Below are 21,838 nucleotides of genomic sequence, written 5' to 3' on the forward strand. Positions count from 1 at the left end.
CCACCTGCTCTCCATGTTTTCTTGGGAGCATCCCAGCCATCATTGGCCCAGTATCATTGGCTCAAGCACAGACACATCTTTACCCATTTACTTCCCCTCTCCTCTCTAGCAACTACTGCAAATTCAGAGCAGAAACCCTTCAGCCCTGCTCAGGGTTTCTCAGTGGTGCCTGGAGAATCCTATTCAGTTAACATGTACAAGACTCTGGTCAGAACTGGCTCAGCACCCAGAAAGCTCTTGCCACTGGTACTGTTACACATGCAAGTGGGTTCTTTGAGGGCTCTTACCTGCTACCCTGCTGAGCCCTCCCCTGGGTCATACAGACAGAACTGTCCTCTTCACCTGCACCCTCACCACATTCAGTTCCAAGCTTGTGAGAGCCTGAGCAGCCTCTAGCACATGCATCCTGCCACTTTAGTTGAGAATCAGTTTGCCTGTCAGTACACAGAAAACCAGCCAGTAACAAACATCTGTATGTCCTTCCTTGACATTCAAGACCCCTCCTAGCTGCTGTTTCCCTCGCCCAGGGGTGCTCTTTGTTGATGACTTTTCTTTGGGGCTTGGTCACATGGAATTTTGTGACTTTGTGGCAGAAGTACTGGGCCATTTTCAGGGTAGCCAACTTTTGATTCGTTTCCTAAGACTGTCCAAACAAATTAGCCACAAAGTTGGCTGCTTAAGACAACAGAACTTTTTTCTTATAGATCTTGAACCCAGAAATCCAAATCAAGGTACCAGCAGAGCCATGATTCCTCCAGTGGCTATAGAGGGTTACCCATCTTTTTTGGTCTCTTCCAGCATGTGGAGGTTCCTGGCTTTCCAAGTCTGTAGGATTTGCCACTTCAGCCTTCTGCATCTCTATGTAGGCCTCTTCTTCATATGTCTCTTTTTCTCTTACAAGTTACTAGTCACTGAATGTGGGGCCTGTCCTATTTAAGACATCCTCATCTTGATATTCCTAAGCTAAGTATTTCTTTAAAGACCTCTTAAAATCCTATTCAGAGGTTCTAGGTAGACATGGATTTTGGAGGAGAAAACTCAGCCACCTATACTAAATGTTAGGAAAAGAGAAAGGAGTGTTCATTGTTTTCTAATAATAAAGGCCAAAGAGCTTTTGTCTATAAAAGACCACATAGTTCTTAATCATTGCCCACTGCCATGAAAAGGATTTGATGCAATTGGCAGGAAAAACACAAAATCAGAAGTCAATTAATAAGCAGGAAGGTATAGGGGGCTGGGGGCAGACACTTGATATCCAAAAGTTGAAAATAAGCAGGAGGCTGGTTCTAGAGCCTCTGGATATATGTATATATCTCCAATGTCCATCTGTACCATACATATGGATTTCTGAATATGTATATCTATCTGTGTATTTATCTATCTCATTAGATCATAAGTAGAGAAATAATCCTGAGTACAGAAAGAATGGTTTCCCATGAAAACTCACACCTTTAGGAAAACATGGAAGTTGTCCAAGGGCAGGATCCAATTGTTACCCCTTGTCAAAGCTGATGCTCCAGTCTTAAATAGTAACCACATAAAGTTGCGTATTCCTCCCTGCTACTTCACTTGATAGCAATCCCTTTCGATACTGACTTCATGTCTCAGAATTGAAATGGGGATGGTTATGGGGTGAATGCTGAATTGGGGAACATATGAATTAGCTCCCCATGGGGTCCCTCTACCAGAAAGTCTCTGTGAATCGCAGCTGGAGGCACTGGGCCATACATAGGACATATAGAGCAGGCCTGATGGGAACTAAATCTCTGCCCCTGCTTCCTATACAGGACTCAGGGATTGACATTGGGGACATCACTGCACGGAAGGCTCTAAGGAAGCAGCTGCAATGCAAAACCTTCAGGTGGTACCTGGTCAGCGTGTACCCAGAGATGAGGATGTACTCGGACATCATCGCCTATGGAGTGGTAAGGAGCCTGTATCTCTGGATTTCATTCAGATGCAGATGGAAAATAAGACTGGGCGTTTGAAGGAAGAGGAGGGAGGAAATAAGCCCACTGTCACCTCTATGATAAGCTATGGTAAACTTGGACTCAATGCTGGCTGATGAACCTTCAAGAGGCTTGGAATTCAAAGCCCACGTCTTTTCAGCCCCACTGAGAGGGGACTGTGCCTCTCTTCACAGTCCTCAGCAATTCACATCTGGCCCCAAGTCTGCATAGCCAATTTAGCAACGTGCATAAAGAAGTGGTTAGCTTCAGATTACAAAGTAACACAGCTGACACCACATGAACCCCCAGCTGGGGAAACTGGGGTTCCTTCAAACACCTTGAGCCTCCACCACCCACAGGCTGATGCCTCGAATTCATGTTTGAAGCCTCTCTGGGAATACTTCTGAGAAACAGAACCTTCCTGAATTTACTGAAGGATTTTGTAGCTTTGTGCCATTTTCTCCAGTACGTGTGGTAGAGGCACCAAGATGGATGATGGAGTGCAGGAAATAGCATTGGTTCAGATCTTGACCTCTGGCTAGGGGTGTAGCTCCCTGGTAGGAAACTTAACTAGTGTGTATGAGACTCTGAGATCAGTCCCCAGCACCATTAAAAGCACAAAGTAGAGTAAGAGTTTGCTCTCTTCCCATCTTATAGACTGTGAGCTTTGGTTTCTTCATCTGTTAAATGGAGTAAATTAATACTGCCCTCCTTGGCTAGAAGTGAGTCTGAGAAATATGAATTGTTTTCTCTCGCAGGTTAAAATACTTTAATTGTGAGAAACCCATCCATGAGGATCCTCCACTCTTAGAGTGTCTTGTGCAGTACATGGCTGCTGTTTGAATAGCTCCTCTACTGACTGTTAAAGTCTGAACACACTATTTTTCCTATGACAGTTAAGTTCTTGACTCTACTCTGTGGGGATACTTATATTCGGATCACATATGAAGAAACGGGCAAAAACTGACTTGTCCCTGACAGAGCCTGACAGACTGGCTGGAATCACCCCAGTTCTTTGCTTTGGAGAGCGCCCCTCCTGCCTTTTTTGATATACCAAGATGAAAACTCAAAGGCAGAGCTGAGGCCTCTTTGGTTCCCTATGATCAGAGTTGAGTTAAGGGATTCCCCAGCTGGGAACATTATGAATGGAGCTCTGCCTGGGAGTGTGAAGTCTTTTCTGAAAAGTTAGGCTCAGAATTAGTCCCCAATCCTTCTATTACTAATACCCAGTGGTTATAAATTACACAGAGCTGGGACACCCACCCCCCAGATCTTGGTTGTCCAGGGGGCCATCTATGAGAGCTCTATGAATGTTTTACAGTCCAAAATGGCAGCCTCTTGCCTTTCCTCTTCTGAGACCTGGGGGTGGGGGTGTCAGAGCATCCCCTCAGCTGATGCTGCCCAGCTGCTACCTGATACTCCAGATCCTCCATCACCACAGAAACACTTCATACTTTATGATGCCCATCAGTTCCTTCCACATCACCAGAACCACCCAGGGGATGCGCTCTTCTGATGTCCTACACTCTGCTCCATAGAAACTGTATGTGCCACTGTTGGACCCAGTCCTGTGAGAATATTTTTGGTCCAAAGGAAGTTTTAGAACCAAACCTTCAGGAATCAGGACTAGCTTCCAGAATCACATTCTTCTTAGGCCATTGCCAAAGCTGACCAAGATGAGTCACTCTCACCAGGTGAGGCAGAGGAAGCAGTAACAGTGAGACACAGAGATGTCTCTCTGTGTAGCCACTGCACTTCCCAGTCTTAGCTAAAGGCCCTTTCTTCCACATGCATGCAGCAACAGGTTTCTCTTGGGCCCCCTTGATAACAGAGACAGAAAATTTTGACTGACCAACTAGTAAGTGGCAGGTAATAGACTGTGTCTAGATCTGTCTGGGTCCAGCTCAGGCTGTCTGTGCTCTGTCATACCAACAACCACCCACTCATCATCCCACAGAGATGAGCTTGATAGCCATCCCCAGGGCTGGCAGAGGTCGCTGCACTTTTACTGTTCATGAACCAGCTACTGTGAAAGGTCCAGCCAGCCTTTCCTTCCCACTGCCACCTCCACATAATGTCAGTGCCTGGCTCCATCAGGAGCAGAGACATGCTTGCTGGTGCAGAGCATCATGAACTCTTAATGAGGGCCACACAGGATGCAGCCACAGAAGCAAGAACATTTGCTGGGTCTGAATTGTTCTTCCTTGGTAATTAGTTTTATTCTAAAATTCAGAGACCAGATGTCTTTGCAGGAGCAGTGGTTTTTAAAATCTTTTATTTTCCACTCCAACTCATGCTCAAGCTATATCATTCAGGCCAAATAAATGTTTCGGTCACTCAATTGGGCCAGTGTCAAGTCTATAGCCCAGGCTATTAATCCACTAATAGGTCTCATTACTGCTCCTCCAAGCCTGGAGCTGTGGGCTGCACTGTATGGGTTTCCTCCGAGCTCTCTATCTGGGAGATGGGGTAGCTTTGGATGAATCCCAAGTGTGGTGCTGAGAGAAGAGATGGAGAGGCAGCTGGAATCAGACATGTCCAGCTTCTGGACCGTTACTTTGCACTTTCTTGCTATATAACCTTGACCATTGTGCACATCCTCGGTGTTACAGTAATCCACTTCAAGGGACATATTTCATAATATCAGACTCATAGCTACACATATGATGGGAAAGCTTGCTCTCCAATGTCAGGCACACTGTGGCCCTGTCACTTGCAAAGCAATAGTGCCATTATTTTGCTCATTTTCTGCACACACTCACTCAACAAGTGGCAATCGTGTGCTGCATGCCCTGGTTCATGCCATATTCAGTGAAGAAGACTAAGACCCAGTATTGGTAATGAATGAGGAGGCAGTCAAGTAAAGAGGCAATGAGAAAGCAATATGCCAAGTGCTGTAGTAAGATCCATGAGAGTGGGGCTGGAGAGATGACTTGCTGTTCTTGAAGAGGACCTGAGTTCAGTTCCTAGCACCCATGTCAGGGAGCTCATAAGTGCCTATAGCTCCAGCCACAAGGGATCTGGCCACCATGGGCACCGACACTCAGGTACACATACCCACTCATGGATACACAGACACACAGACATACACACAGAGACATACACATACAATTAAAATAATTTTTAAAGAGAAATGAGAGTATTGGGTAAGTATAGGGCAAGCGGTGTCACCCCCAGAATTGGGCTTGCAGAGTAGCATGTAAGCTGATCTCCAAAGACAAGGAATCAGTAGCCAGGCAAAGGGAATACCAAAGCAGAAGGTGAAGGTGTCGGAGATACTTGTGGCATGGAGACAGAATCACAGATAGGGTGGGGCGAGGGGGGAAGCACTTGTGGCTACACCACCATTTCAGCCTGTGGGTTCTTCTGACATCTAGATATGATTCATTTGGAAAGCATTTTACATAGCTCCTGGCACGTCAGTGCATTCATCACAGCTAGTGTTCCTGAATGGCTTTCAGGAAGGTTACAGCAGTAATGGAAGAAGCTAATGATTCCACTGCTGGCTACCAGGCCCTGTGCTAAGCCCTTGCAGATATTATTTCATTTAATCTTCATAACATCCCTGAGAGGCAGACACTATTATTATCCTTATTTTCAAGGGAGGAAAACAGACAGAGGAAGTTTCTTTGTCCAAGACCATGCTGCCAGAGTTAGCTCTGCACCTCAGCCTGTCTCTCTTGCTTCATTGCACTAATAGACCACTCAATTAATGGGGGAGGAATGTATCAAATGTCACCCAACTGTCACCCAGAGGCCACAGCTCAGGACCTCGGCAAACCAAGCCTAAGGATGTGTGCATCACTTTGCTCTAGTACCTAGCAGATCTTCATAGTGAGTCACAGACTTACATGTTACACCCACCTCTTCATGGACCATAACACAAGTTCAAAGTTTATATGTTCTCTCACAATGGCAAGCCTGGCACAGAGGGCACGTGACACATGGCAGAGGATTGCCCACTTGGATGTTTCCAGGGCTTCTGCTTGAGGAACAAACAGACTCACAAGTATTTCATCAGAACCTGTGGACTGTCAGTGGGAGATGATGCTACTTTAATGAGCCGAGAGAGAGAGGGCTTGAAGAGGACCTGACCTTGTTTCTTGTCTGATGTGCAGAACAGATGAGCCTCAAACCCAACCATGCCATTGCTTATCTGATGAATGTCATGCACCTCAGCTGAGTTCATCCTACCCCTTCTCAGAGGCATCAGGACAGCACAAGCCCAGCCTCTCCCTGGTTCTCACCTCATGCCTGAATGATGACTCACCCATAGTTCACTGCCTTGGTGTCCCTGGATTCTCCTCTCCAGTCTCTCATTCTAAAAGGGCGGGTTTGTGTTGACAGAAGGGAAACCCAGCTAAACTAGCTCCAGGTGACATGGGGGAAGACACTGTGAACTCTCTATGAACATGGAAACTGGCCATGTGTGTATGATCTGGGAAGCCATGGAAGCCCAAACAGGGACAGGTGCATCTTTTTCTTGTGATTCAAAGCCCTGTGCTTTGTCTCTCACTCTGGTCACAATTGACTTCCTCAGTTGACACATAACCAGCAGATCCTCCTAAAACAGACAGCCTCACTTACCCGTAATTCTAGTGGCCACCACCCACTGACCACATCTCAGTGAAATCTGGGCTCATTTAGATCCAGGATGGTCAAATTCCAGAAAGATATATAGAGAGAATGATTCATTTGCAATAGACCTGTGGGTTGGTATCTAGTGGTCTACCCTGTTGTGGCTGGTGAGAAGGCCTTGTGGCATGCAGGCTATCCTTTCCAAGGACTCAAAGTGGGCACAGACCATGAAAGACAATGAATATGGACTCTCTTACACAGATATATCCTGCTGATTCATTAGACTGAACTTACACACTTATGAGATTAAAAGATTTTTATCTCTTCTGCTTCCACCAAACCCCTCTCTTTTATTCCCCTACCAAGCTTTCCACTCTGGAGAGTCCTCAGCAGCAGGACCACCCAGGAGCTGACCAAGCCCCTGATGGATCTTCAGGAAGTGCAGAACACTGGGTCACAAAGGACCTCCCAGGATTAAAAACAAACAATTTTGCTACCCACTTTCCCCAACTCAAGAGCAAAGGCTCTTTGGGGACTCTTGAAGGCCATTGCTCCATTCCTGGAGAAAGAGAACAATGGAGGTCCAAGTGTTTCTTGTTGTGCACTTCTTGTTTTTTTTTTTTTTTTCTTAGATGATCTTACTCTGTAGACTCAGCTTTCTGTCTAACAAGATGCCCTGATTTCCCATGCAGTGGCGACCAGCCCCAACCCAGACCTTAATACACAGGAGCATTTGGGGTACAGTTCTGTTTGGTGATATGGGATTGATGAAGAAGCTGAATCTATCTGGGGGATACAGTCAGCTTTCCTAAATTAATAATTGTGTTTTCTCCCATCTTTCCCCTTGGGTGTGGCCACATTTCCTCTGATGTTCAGCTGCAGAATTCCCTGAAGACTGATTTGTGTCTTGATCAGGGGCCAGATACAGAGAATGTCCCCATCGTGTACATCTGCCATGGGATGACACCTCAGGTGAGTCTTTAGGAGACCCTTGTGCCAAAGGTGTGCATGTGAGTGTCTGGTGTGGGGAAGCACAGCTGGATTCGGCCATGGAGTCCCTAGTCCCAGAAGTCTCTGCTGCTCATCAGGAAGTATTCCCATTAGACCAAGAGCCATGTTGCACCTTCTCTCCCTCAATAGAAGCTGGGAAAGTGGTTGTTAGGGGCAAGGATCCTATGGAGTAGGGAAAGGGAGAAGACAATGCATTTTTACAGAGAAACTACTGCCTTCTTTTGGAAGCTGTGATAAGCTATAGCTCTGGTTCTGGCTGAAGAGCCCTTCCTTAGCGGGGCAGAGCTTCAGGATTCTGCCAAGCTTCTTAATGTGCCTGAGTTCCATAGACTGCCATACCACAATCTATAGGTCAGGAGTTCCCTTTCTAAGATATGCTTCTGATGGGGAACAAAGGATAGCCACCAGGACATGGGCTGTCCTTTAAAATCCTCCATCCATAGTCTAGGCGTCAGATATACCAAGGGTATGTTGAAATACAGGCAATGTATCTGGTTTACTCAATAAAATTATAGGCAGCCACTGACCAATTTTGTCATAGCATGTAGAGTGTCCATATGGACTGTGTTGCCAGAGTTTAACTCCAGAAGAGAGCAATGACTAAAAAGGATGCTTTCTTACCAGCTTTGGTAACTGTGCTTCTGTGTTTAAGTTGCTACCTGCCTAAACACATGACTTAAGGCTGTCACATTGTCCTATGTGCAAACGATGGGAATTTATAGTGATTGTTCATTGCAGTCCTAACACCTTATCTTTTTGGTGGGCCATGGTGTTGTGACATCACTAGCTGCTTAGTCTCAGTCTCTGGGTAGCAGATCATACATACCCCCACATCACTTAGCATAGCAACTCATCCCTTATTATAGAACAATGTGACATTTTTGATATGTTACTGTCTCAGACACTTTACATATTGCTGTGACAACATACCAGAACAAAGCAACTTAAGGGAGAAAGAGCTATTTCCATTTATAGTTTCAAAAGAATATGGTCCATTGTGATAGGAAAGGCATGGTGGCAGGAGCAGGAGGCTGATAGGTCACATTGCATCAGGAAGCAGAAGGAAGAGGAAGTGGGGTCAGGCTATAAAACTTTCAGGCCCTCCCCCAGTGACCTACTACCTCCAGTATATCTCCACCTCCTAATGTTTCCACAACCTTTCCAAACAGCACTATCAGCAGGGACCAAGGGTTCAAACACCTAAGCCTCTGGGGGACATTTCATATTCAAACCACAGTACTATCTTTATGCTAACAAATGTCCTATCAAGGCATCACAGATACATAGAAGATAATGAGTTATAAGTGTGCAGATTAATAAATGCCTGTGAAATGAACATGATCTTATTAGCCAGCACCCCAAAAAGCCTCCATATCTGTGAGCTACACTCATGTATCTTGGAAGTTGCTCATTTGTTTTACTGTAAACTATTCTGTGTTATGAATATGCTATGAAGTACTGAGATGGATTTAATAAGAATGGCCCGCATAAGCTCATATATTTGAATGCTTAAGTCACTAGTCACTTAGGTACTATTTGAAAGGATTAGAAGGGTTAGGAGGTGTGGCCTTGTTGGAGGACTCTCTCTCTCTCTCTCTCTCTCTCTCTCTCTCTCTCTCTCTCTCTCTCTCTCTCTCCCTCCCTCTCTGTAACAAGATGTAGTTCTACATTCTGCCATACTTCCGTCTATGGTGGTAATGGACTAACCCTCTGAAACTGTAAGCAAGCCCCAAATTAAATGCTTTCTCTTGAAACAGTTGCCTCAGTCATGGCACCTCTTCTCAGCAATAGAACAGTGACTAAGACAAGTACCATGAATCCTGCTGAGGTGATCATCTTTTCATGTCTTTCTGACTATTTCCATACTCATTTCTTTTGGATTTACACTTAGGAATAGAATTGTTGAACCATAGGGTTGGTGTGCATTCCCTTTAATGAACATTACCTGTAATAATCTGCTCAGACGGCACAAACAGAAATGCATTTCTCAAAGTTCTGGAGACCAGGAAGTTCCAGATCTAGATGCTGGCAAAATTGGCATCTGGCAATGGCTTGCTTCATAGCTACCAGGTGGCCTCCTCCTTTCTGCACTCAAAGGTATGGAGAGAAGGGCCCCACAGGAATGAGGTGCTGGTGTCTGGCCTCACAAGAACACTAATACACAATAGGGTTCCAACCTATGACCTCACTCAATGTAAAGATTCAGAGAAGTCTAAGGCTCTCCTTAGAAGATACCTTGTGAAAGAAATGCTAGGACTCGGCTCATGATAAAGAGGCTGAGGCCAGGGGTATGATTAATGGATTTTGTCATCTCAGCAGAAGCCAAAGATAGAGATGGATAAAACTGGGAGAGACACAGAGAAGTAGGAGAGAAGGAAGAGTGGCTGTCAGACCCTTGCACTATGAAGTATAAAGCTTTGTCTATGAGCTTTGATGTTCTTCAAGGAAACGGGAGGATGATGACAGATGCTGGAGGGCACATTAAGATCATCAAGGGTATCACTGCCACCACAGGCCCAGGGAGCAATGCAGATATCCTTCCCAGCCAAAGACTACTAGTGCAATCCCTGGAGCATCTGTAAATTGCTATGGCAGCAAAAATACAGGTGAAGGGCATCAGGAGCCCTGGGTCCTAGAATGTCTGTAGTGTCACTTTAATGTTTTCTGGCCCCTTAGTTTGTTAGATTACATTGTGGGGGTATAACTTCATGCTAAAATAGATGAAATATAATCACAAAGTTGGGTGAATTCTTATCTTTGTGGGTAATGCAGTCACCATCCTAGTGAAGCCTGTCATCCCTGAGGGCTTCCCATTTGCCCCTTCAGTCAGCATGGCTACTCATGGGTAGTGACAGTTCTGATTTCCTCCAGTTGACTAGCCACCTCTGGACCTGTCTGTCCATCTGTAAATAATAAAGCTGGACTGGCCATCTCTAGACCCAGCTCTGCTAGCTATGACAACCTGCTCATCTCTTGTTCTTTTGTTGTGAAAGGCACTTGGCAGGAAGCTGTGAGTCTGTGCTGTGCTTGCCAGGGATGCTGGGATCTGCCTTCATAAATCAGCTTCTTCATGTGCTCATGTCCCTGAGCTCTGCAGGAAGCATCAGGCCTGATGCTCTCTCCTTCCAGGTTCATGCTTTCAGGGTCCAGGAGGCTTAGAACCAGGCTCAGATCCAGGTTACCAAAGAATGAAACTATGTGGACTCTTGTGGCAGGAATTGGTTGAAGGAGCTGAAAGAGCCAGAGAAGCCTGCAAGTGGGCTGTGTGTCCCTGCCCTAAGTTTCTGTATCCACCCAGTATGGACACAGGGACATGAAGTGAGTGATTAGTGAGGTGTCAAGAATTTTGGATTCCAAGGATTCCCAAAAGCATCCTCCAGCCATCAAAAGTACCATGGAGAGGCTTAAGAAAGAAAGGATCAGGGTACTTTCTAGCAGACTGGAAAGATACAGGCCCCATGTGCCCGCTGAACCCTGCAGACTTTGACACATGTGAAACATGCATTTTTGATGAGATTTTTCCCTCCTCCTGGCAGTTCTCAGCAAGACCTTTCATAGAGCAGGGAGAACCCAGGGATAGTCACACATGTACAGATGGGATGCCACATGTCTCCATGTGAACTACTCCTATACTTCCCCAGAGGAGAGCAATGACCTCCACATTGCCATCTAAAGTGTATAGATAAATCTGAGATGACAGCCTTTCTGACCTCTGCTGTGAAACCTCACAGGTCCTCTCCCAAGAACCACAGCCAATAGGCAGCCTGCAAATGCTGAAGGGAAACATACAGTAATAACTAGAGGTTAAGAACCAGGCCAGGGAGATGGTTCAACAGGCAAAGGCACCAGACAACCTAAGTTCAATCCCTGAGAAATAGAAAATTCATTCTGGCAAGTTGTCTTCTGATCTTCACTTATATACTAAGACACATAAGCACACTCAAGTGCATGCATGCATGTGCACACTCACATACACACATGAATAAATGTAATAAAATGTTTTTTAAAGCACATGAGAGCTGTTGAGGTGACTTAGCCCTTAACTGCTCTTACAGAAGACCCAAGTTCAGTTCTTAGCACCCATGTCAGGTGATCTATAACTCCAGCTCCAGGGGATCTCATGCCCTTCTGGCCTCCACAGGCAACTGTACCCTTGTGCACATACCCCACAAAACATATAATTATAAAATAAAAATAAGTCTTTGGGGGATAAGAGAGATGGCTCAGTGGTTAACAGTACTTGCACTGCCAGAGGACCTGGGCTGCTCCCCAGAACCTAGTTTGAGTAAGCTCACAACTGCCTATAAGTTTCAGGAGGTCCAGTTCTCTCTTCAAGCCCTCACAGGTACCCACATGCACATACACATAAGATAGAAAAAAAGTCCTTTTAAAAGTTATTGATAGATTGAAGCTGTACCACTCACTAGCCAAGTACCTTGAGTAGATGTTGTGCCTTGATTTTTATTACCCATAAAATGGAGATTATAGCATTACCCTCATTACCTATCTTGTAGGGTTGCTACAAAGCTTACATAATGGGTGCACATGAAGCCTTTATACAGTGCAAGCTGGCCCATGCTGGTTGCCTTTTCTGTACAAGCAGTTATTACTACAAGGCTTGTGGAGAGACTCAAGTCTATCCTTGGGCTAAAAACTACTAATAATTAGCCTGGAAAGAATAGCCTTAAGAGAGAGTTGAAACTTACTTCCAAAATAAAAGGACACACATGTTTGTCTGAGAACAAGGGGACCCTTCTGGCCACTGACTCAGGTGACAATGGCATCCCCATCATCTCTGCCCAAGCCATGTTGATAGGCTTCAGGAGAATGATACCTAAACTAAGAAATCCATGATTATTCCTGCTCTGTGACTCTATGGCTTCTTTATACTTCAAGACAGAGTCTTATTATGTAACCGAGGCTGGCCTCAAACTCAAGCTCCTCTCTTCTCTACTAGTGCTGAGATTGTAGCCCTGTTCTTTCCTAATCTGTGGTACTTGACAATCCATCACACATAGGATCCATCACCATGTGTGTGTTTCCTTTTATGTCATCATGAGTCTGTCATATGTCCTATAACGTTCTTGATCCCAGAGGACAGTGGACAGTGCCCTCATGACATTAGCTTTCTCATACTCTAGACAAACTATTTTCTACGGTTAAATCTTCACATAGCTACCATACAAGGGAAAAGCTTGTTCCTCTCTTAGTGTTATCCAACTGGCTTCATTTGAGTTTTGTGACTTGGCTTAATCCAGCCACAGCTAAACATGGCAGAGGAAGAAGGATACAGAGGCAGCCCCACTGGCTGGTGCAGTTCTTGCTAATCCTGTAAGATGATTAAGTAAATTCTAAGTACATCTGAAAGGATATCTGCAGGCAGTTTCTACAATGCAGTGTTAGAACAGGATGGACAGGTCAGACACAAAGTGGTTAATATCTTACAGGGAAATGCAATTACTACCTTTAGTGTGACCTTTCCTACCTGGGAAGAAAAAAAACTGGCATTGGTCTATAACTCTGTGCTATCTGATAGTTAATCAGAAGGTAAAGAGTGCAGGCAGATGCAGATACAGTACTCTTAGAAAATTACATGCTCTTAGTGGGCCTGCTAAACAATGCCCCACTGTAATAGAGAACAAGTTTTAGGAGTCACTTCCTGAGACTCAAATTCAGGGTGTCAGGCTTGGTGACAAAGCACTTTTACCCACTGAGCCATTGCACAGGACCTAGGTATTTTTCTTACTCTTTTTAAAGTTTGCTGGAGGTCAAATGCCCTACAGACCATCTGTGACTTGGTGACCCTTGTAGATTGACAGCCTGACAATGTGGCCTTTCCTTCAGTTCCCTCAGTTCCCCTTACCCAGTGCCACAAACCGAGAAGCATGTGCAATGATAGTGTGTTACCCCACCTACTCCCCACCCCCACCCAGTTCTGGAGACTGGGAAGTGCAAGGTCAAAGTACAAGCAGGGCATGCTCACTCAGAAGGTCCCAGAGTTTGTCTGTCCAACTTTGCCTCTTACATGTCCTTGTTGGCTTGGAGTAGGAGCCTGTTCTATTACAGTGTGACCACCAAGACTTAACTAATGATATCTACAGTGGCCCTGATTCTAAATATGGCCACATTCTGGGACATGAAAGTTAGTATTTGGCATATGAATTTTAGGAGTGCACAACTGGACCCATCAACACCCCCTCTTCTCCTCATAAGGACAGGCATGTACCTAACTGGGAGTCTTAAACCTCCTTGACTAAGAAGCACATAACTTCCCCTTCTAGATCATTGGCTGGGCTCATGTTTCTGTCTGACTGCAGAGATGGGAAAGTGTGGGTACCCAGAGGGACTTGTCTCCATCACAATAATTTAAATAGTTTCTGAGTCCACTTTACCTCTGAAAAATAAGACAACAGGAAGCAGATATCTTAGGTATGAATTGACTTGTCCTATGGCGTAATGGTTACCAGCAAAAAAGGAGAAAGAAAGTCAGTACTTCAACCTCCACTTTTTCTTCACTTTTGTTTACACTTTTCCTTTTTTTTTCTTTTTTTTTTTTTTTTAGTCTTCATTCTTCATATATGACAGGTAGGTTGTCGTTCATAAAATCATCATGTTTTCAAAAGTTTTATTTCCCTTGAAGGATAAATACTTTTTGCATAGTGATAGGAATGCTATGACTTCTAGTTGGTGCCAGGGGCCCCTGAAGACATGAGAAACACAGAGACAGCTTGTGCTGGGAGAAACTGTTCCCATAGTTGTGTTAAACCCTCAGAGACAAACATCACTCTGATGGAGTTGTGACACTCCCAGGTATCAGGGAAGGCCCTGAACAGGAGAAAGCATGATGTAGCTAATCAAATTAGTGAGGTGAAGCTTCTGGGAAGGATGCTAATTGGTTAATGAGTAAATGTAACCATTTTATTTAAATTAGCAGCAAATTTTAAGCAATCCTCAAAATAACTGAGAATATTCGCCCTAATTAGTGTAACAGCCTGGAAAATTTCTCCTAATGGGAAAAATACAATAATGGGGTCTTTCCACAGACTCCATCCAATTAATCACTCATTCATTCACTCATTCATTCATCTACCCATTCACGATAAGCTTTATGCCAAGAACTAGAAGCGAGAAAGGCTGCTTACCTGAGTCCCCTGTCCAGAAAAGGAAGATGGACACAGATAATTAGCTTCCATGACGAAACCCTGCAGCCTATTGCCCCAAATGCCTCATTACCCCACAGAGGGCATGTGGGGTCAGAAAGAACACAGCAGAATCTGAGGATTTCTTCTGTCCATTCTGACAGAGTTTTCTAGAACATAGACAACACATTGAGATGAAACACCTCTCCTCTGGGAGATATGTTCTTGGTAGCATGAGAAGAAAGGTGGAAGGGATTTCAGTTCCTCCAGAAGTTTGTGAAGTTCAGAAGTTGCCACATCAGTGCTTCAGGACAAGCTTTGACTTGGGGTATAAAGAACAGAGTTGAGCTGAGAGAATTCTGTTCTAACCTGAAGATGAATTTCATGTCAGATCTGGAAGTGTGTTTAAGAAAAGTTAAGCCAAACATGGAAGAGGAAATGAACTTTGTTGCATTGCTTTTTTGTCATTACCTCTTCAGTTTTAATTTTTATTTTTGTGGTGTTGTGAATTGACCCAAGGCCATGTATGGACCAGGAAAGTGCTCTATCAGTGAGATGCTCTGTCAGTGAGGTGAGCTGCATCCACTCAAGTCCTCTTAGTCATTTTTAAGAGTGTTCACTTGGATGCTCAATTGGTTGGTTGTTAGACAGATAGGTGGGTGAGAAATGAAAAATACTGCTTATTTCATGGTCTACTGACAACTTTCTAGAAGTTCCACTTGCCAATGGTTACAATGACACCCTTACCCCTTCCCTATTTGACAATACCTCCTGAATTTATGGATGATAGATGATAGAAGATACATAGATAGATAGATAGATAGATAGATAGATAGATAGATAGATATGCAAATAAAAAGTATTGATTATCTCCTTGTCTACTGACAACTTTCTAGAAGCTTTCATTTGCCAGTGGGTCATAATGACACTATCACCTCTTCCCTACTTATCAATGTCCCCAGTGGCTTCAGGGGCATCAAAGACACCTCATAGATTGTGCTTGCATCTCCAGCCCTTTCATTTAACATTCCAGAGACGATTGCCAAAGTTTTCCTTTGTGTGCCAAGAATTTAAATGGCCTTGCACTTGTCAGTGACCTCTGGCAGATGTCTCCACTTCTCTATGACTTTTATCTATAAATAAATAGAGTGCCAGGTAAAAAGCAGCTATGCAGTTTGCAGATCTTCCCTGTGTTTCGTTCTTGTCATAAGAGTGTGCGCTCCCTGACTCCCGGCCCCCACACCAGCTGATACCTGGCAGTGCAGGGAGGTCTCCCACGGCCTGCTAGATTTGTGTGGTGCTGTGGTTTGAATGTGGAATGTCCCCCATAGGCTCACATGTTTGAGCACATGTTCCCAGCTGGCAGTGCTACTTTAGAAGGTTATGGAACCTTTAGGAGTTAGTTAGAGCTTTGGAGAGAAACCTTCATGTTTTCTAGCCCAGCCCCACTTCCTATCCACACTCTTCTTCCTGTGTGTATGGTGTGACCAACCACCTCACACTCCAGCCACCATGCCTTCCCTGCCATGATAAACTCTATCCTTTCAACTGAGCACAAAAAAAAACCCTGCCCCCTTGTTGCTTCTATCATAGCAAGTCACCCAGAGAGGGTTATCTAGATCTTACACATAGTCCCAAGGGCCACCACTCATGCAGAATGCAGAGCAATAAAGCCTCAGCACTGTCACATGGGCTGGTCCCAAGGTGGCCGTAGGATGGCCCACTCTCCCATAGCCTCTGACAACCATTCTCCAACGCCTTCCCACAGAAATCCTTTCTTGGTGTGGAGTGGTTGTTTGAGAGGTGGTCTCAGTTACAGAGGACCCTGAGAAATGGCTGATACATAGAAGAGTGGATCTCAGATCAGACAGAGCAAGAGTCTAGTTCCAATCTGCCTATACAGTTGGGACAGATGAGTTGATGTTTCCAACACCCCTGCTATTATCTTCTAATGTGTGAGCACAGGATTCTGTGTGCACATTCCCCTTCTGAAACCCCTGCCTCACTCACCGCTGCAACCCTGGAAAGTGTCCGTGGAGACCAGGTGCCTTACATTCCTTGCCTGGGACCTAGAGTCAGCAGCTAGCTCTCTTGTCTCTCTGTTCTTCAGGGAGGTTGAGTTCGTGAGTTGTCTGATTCATGCATCATGCAGTGTTACTCTTTGCATGATGTCTATTGAAAGGAAGGAGGCTAACATTGTGGTCCCCGCCCTCACCCCCACCTCTTCTTCCACTCTACTGCACTCCACACTGCCTTCACCATGAATTACAGCACTGCTGTTTAGGCAATCTGTGACCTGGCTTCATGTTACAATTTAGTGTTCGGCATAACTCATAGTAAAAGCTAACTACAGGTTGTTGTTGTGTTGTTTGTGTTTACTCATATTTACATAGGTGTGCATACTTTTATGTATACACACAGAAAATCACTATGTATCTGCTTGACACATCTTATTGACACCTTGCCAGCTTGTCCCCAAGCCTATGCCCCTCTCAGGAGGCAGATGCAGGATGTATGTCCTAGAACTTTATGACAGGTACTTAGTCACACCCAGGGACAACTGTCCAGGACCCAAGGCTAGAAAGAGGACTGGCTATGTTATCATTTATCAGTACATTCTCCTTTGTTTTAGCTGCTCCCAGAGGCATGGGTAGCACACACAGGTTTCCCTTTCTGTCACAGTCAACCACCAGAATGCCTGAGGTTGCCCCTGAGCACCAGCCTGTCTGGATCTGGTTCCTCCTCAATGGGTGAGAAGAGTATCCAACTGTCCCCTACCTCTTCCCCCTGATTCAAAAGTGCATATCTACATTTCTCTCTAATGATCTCTCATGGAAGTAGAGGCCCCAGCTGGGATAGTCAGTGTTTCAAACAGGGGGTTGCTGGAGGTGCCCAGGTTTGAGGCCATGGTATCAGATCCTCTTTCCCCACAGACTGATGGTGAACTCTGAGCTGTTCCTGCAGCTTTCGGTGCTAAAAAAGGGAGTTGCCTGATTTGTTATTCACTCCACATATGTTCTTCATTTCATGTCCAAACTCCACAATTAGAGTCATCAACAGCGAGTTTTGCATGACTTTTATTAAACTCCCACCGGCTGGGAGCAGGCTGTCATTAGCAGTACCATAAGTGCCCAGCATTCCGACTCCTAAGCAGAGAGCTATTGTCCCTGGCCCCGTGCCCACATTTCTTTGCAGAGCTTTGCTTCCCAGAAGACTGGTCATGGAGATAAGATGGGAACCCAGTGGCAGAGGGGCTGAATTTAGATCCTAATCCGGCTATGTGCTCTTAGACAAGTCACCTGGCCTCTCTGATCCTTGGCTTGCTGACCAGTAAAATGGGCATGGGAATTGAATGCTAGATAAAACAGCAAACGTGTATGTGCCTCGCACCAAATTCATCCTCTTGTTCAAATTAGAACCCTGATCTTTCAATGAGTGTTTTCAATGTTAAAACATAATTATTAAGATGACAATGGTGTGCGGCACATTTACTGTGCATTCTTTCTAGGTACCTTTTAAATACTTCTCTGTCTAAGCTAACATTCCCAGCAGCCCTCAGAAGTGGGTACTTTTAATACCCTGTTCTTACCAGGTGGAAAACTGGTGCTCATGGTGATTGTGTGACCCAGATAGCTGAGCCTGGTTTGTCACCTACACTGCCCACTATAGAGCAGAGGCTCAGGGCCAACTCCATGCTGCCTTCCTGTTTGCTGCTCTCAGAAAGACCCTTGGGTGGAAATAGGACAAGGAGCCACACCGAGTGGAATGATATTGGGTGGTACCAGGAGGCACACCAGTCACAATTGCTGCCTGAATAAAGGCCATGATGAGAGTATAAGGGGAGTAAAACCAATCTAGATAAACATTGATCTCCCCTTGGGATCCAAAGGGAAACTGAATCTAGCTTGTAGTGTTCTTATGAAAACACTTGTGGAGGAGTGTCAGGACTGGGTGCAAGGGGATCTGAACTCTATCCTTCCCTGTACTCTCTGGGTCTGAGCTCAGGACTTGGGCCTGTGAGCTTTCTCTCAACTCCTACAAGCCATCTGTCTGTGCCCCTTGAGTGTCCTACTTTCCCCTTGAGGAACTGGGACAGCCACCTTCCCAGTGGAGACGTCCAATCCAGACTCCCTACTTTCTTTCTCTCTTCTCCATCCTTAGGCCCCATCTTTTCAAGCTGGTTTCCCTCACCCTTCTCAGATCTCTGGGCTTCGTTTGATTCTGTTACTACTCTCATAAATTAAAGCACAAAAAAAAATCATTATTGGTAACTGATTGTTACATTATTATTATTACTATTATTATTAGGTTTTCTCTACCCCTAAATCATAAATCCTTAGAGAACAGTGGTCTTGCTTTATTTCATTGTTGTTTTCAGAACAGGTTTGTTGTAGCTTAGGTTGGCCTCAAACTTGCTGTGCAGCTAAAGATGGCCTTGAACCTCTGATCCTCATGCCTCCACATCCCAATTGCTAGAAATATAGGCATGCACCACCACACCAGGGTGAAGACCTTTGTTGTCTAGTGAGCTCTCCACACTCAGTCTACTCCCTGGCTCAGAGCAGATGCTGCATGTATTCTGGATAGCAAAGTTGTTGGATATTTAAGTAACTGACTGTCTTACTTAGGGTTTTATTGCTGTGACATCATGACCACAGCAACTATTATAAAGGAAAACATTTCATTGGGGCTGGCTTACAGTTCAGAGGTTTAGACTATTATCATCATGGTGGAAACATGGTAACATGCAGGCATGAGAGTTCTTGACATCTTAATCCACAGACAGCAAGAAGAGACTGTCCCTCTGGGCATGACTTAAGCATCTAAGGCCTCAAAGGTCACCCCCAGTGACATACTTCCTCCAACAAGGTCACACCTCCTAATAATAGTGGCACTCCCTATGACTAAGCGTTCAAACATATGAGTCTATGGGGCCATTCCTATTCAACCCACCACAATGGCTTAAACACTTTTTCTCGTCAAACCCTGGTAACCTGCTCAGGCACACTGGCTCTGTCATCTCCTAGCCTGACCCAAAGCCGAGTTTTCATTTACTGCCTCCTGGAGGCTTTTCCAAGATCAAATGGGAAGTTCACAGGCATTACTCTGGATACACAATTAGCCCCCATGGTTGTTGCTGGTTTTGTTAGTTTTAATACTGAGCCTTCCATAAATATATGGTTGTCCTTGTGAGATTAATGTCAGAATTAGTGTTATAGCTCTTCTTTCATACACAACATCTTTCCATGAAGACATGGAGATGGAAGCCTGAGAGATGTACCCCACACTGGGATGGAAGCCAGGTCCCACTGTCCTTTCTTGATGGGGGCCCAGTTGCTGTAGGCACAGGTTGGGCAGGGATGGGAAGCACATTCTTCCATCACTGCCTCTTCTGCCACCGAATTTTGCTGGCATGTGTAGCTTGACCTGTTTTTCTCTATGACTCAACCCTTAGGCAAGAGATCCAGGAGCCTCTTCAGATTCACAAGGTTCTACTATTGACAAGGCTTAATTCACCAGTGAGTCCCCTCTCCCAAGGCTGCTGTAACTCACTCCCCATCTGCAGTGGCATTATGGGACTGCTCCCACAGGAATCAGGAGAATAGAGTGGACAATGTAGGGTGACAGCATTCTTCCTCCAGTGTGAAAAAAGTCAGTGTCCTCTCAAAGGCACCTCTCTGTCTCCTATTTGAATCAGGAAGTGCCCCATATTTCACATGGGCACACTGATGCCCTCTGCATCCAGGGTAGGTTCTCAACAGGCAGGTTAACACTCTAGGTGGAGTAGTTTGTCATTGTGTGGCCTGTTTCTATTGATTGTGCAAGATCACCACACCAGAGCCCTGATCACCAGTGCTATCCAGATACTACCAAAGTGTCTTCATGAATTTTCAGGGCTCCCACCAGCCAAGAATCAGAGAAAGGAGGAGTCAAAGTCAATAGTCTCTAGGCTTCAGGAAGGACCAGTGCCACTGAGTATGGACACCTGAACAGTATTTGTACCACAAAAGCTTGAGGACGTGCTTAATCCATTTTAAGAAAGTTCCTAAGGAACTGTGTTGAGAATACATGATGGGCATAAATGAATTCTCTAATTCGATTTCCCCAACTAACTGCATTGTCACATCACCTTTGTCCCAGAGGCTGCAAGCCTGCTCACTGCTGTGGGAGAACCCTAGGAGGGCAGCTCTTTAGTGGAGCCCTTGAGGGTAGTACTGTGTTAATATGCTGAGAATTTAAGTAGAACTGGGCCTTCTAAATCAATCACCGGGACAGCTTTATATTTTCCTTTGCTCAAAAAAATACACTATTCACTGCAGTTACATGTGTGGGAGTAGAGGTTGTCCTGGGTGAAGGACACCAAAAAGGAAAATTTTGTAACATTTTCACTGCAGGAAAAAGGACTCACTGGCCTTGATTCTTACAGAACTGGCTACAGAAAATACCAGCGTCTGTGTGCTATCTCTGCAATCCTTGGAATGGTCTAGGCTGTTCAGAATTACTGTTTTATTTGTCTGGGACATTATAACTCCTTAACAAATGTGAGTTAAACAAAAGAAACAAATAAATAGGACATTAGTGAAAGCTTGTTAAAAGGGGGTTTTCACAAGATGGAACAGGCCAATGGTTGCCTTCTTGCCCCTTCGGGGGCTTTCTATGATGACAAGGTTCACCATGGAACCTATACTTGGAACCTGAGGACTGCTCACACTAAGAGGCCCAACCTGTGTGATACACGTGTAGTTGTAGAGCCCCTGGGAGGAAATGATGGTGATGCCTCTGATTTAGGAAGTGAATGAGAAGATGAGCCTTGAGTACGACTTCTTCTGCCCAGAGTTTGCTAGAGAGGAATGAAGAGAGAGGGCTGGCCATCAAAGAGGACTATGGGGTTGAGAAGGGTGTGTGCTCAGGTTTGTTTTCCAGGGAAAGTGATAAGCGGGCATGTTTTGAAGCTAAGAGGAAGAACCAGAGAAATAGGTCAGCATTAGGATAGAGAGGGCATAATAGTAAGCAACATCCCTAGGGGTGGAGACTGAGTGAGAACAGGAGGGGCTGCCATCCTAGGGGATAGGGCTGGTCCTGGAGAGCAGGAAAGAGCCACTGCTGAGACTCTGGAATACTTGGAGGGAAGCCCAAAACAAACAAGTTCACACTGCCTTG

At 45.1% G+C, this 21,838-nt stretch overlaps 1 protein-coding gene across 3 annotated transcripts in view; it reads left to right on the plus strand.

The window, feature by feature from the left end:
• Galnt18 (polypeptide N-acetylgalactosaminyltransferase 18) overlaps nt 1–21,838 on the plus strand; it is a 309,335-nt gene that overhangs the window by 262,088 nt on the left and 25,409 nt on the right. For all 3 annotated transcript variants that reach the window (XM_035441322.1, XM_035441323.1, XM_035441324.1), the window contains 2 exons: nt 1,788–1,925; nt 7,404–7,499. In XM_035441322.1, the coding sequence (XP_035297213.1) occupies nt 1,788–1,925; nt 7,404–7,499 (234 nt within the window). The remainder of the gene's footprint in view (nt 1–1,787; nt 1,926–7,403; nt 7,500–21,838) is intronic.

Source organism: Cricetulus griseus, chromosome 3, assembly GCF_003668045.3.
Source record: "Cricetulus griseus strain 17A/GY chromosome 3, alternate assembly CriGri-PICRH-1.0, whole genome shotgun sequence".
In the NCBI taxonomy this organism is placed as follows: domain Eukaryota; kingdom Metazoa; phylum Chordata; class Mammalia; order Rodentia; family Cricetidae; genus Cricetulus; species Cricetulus griseus.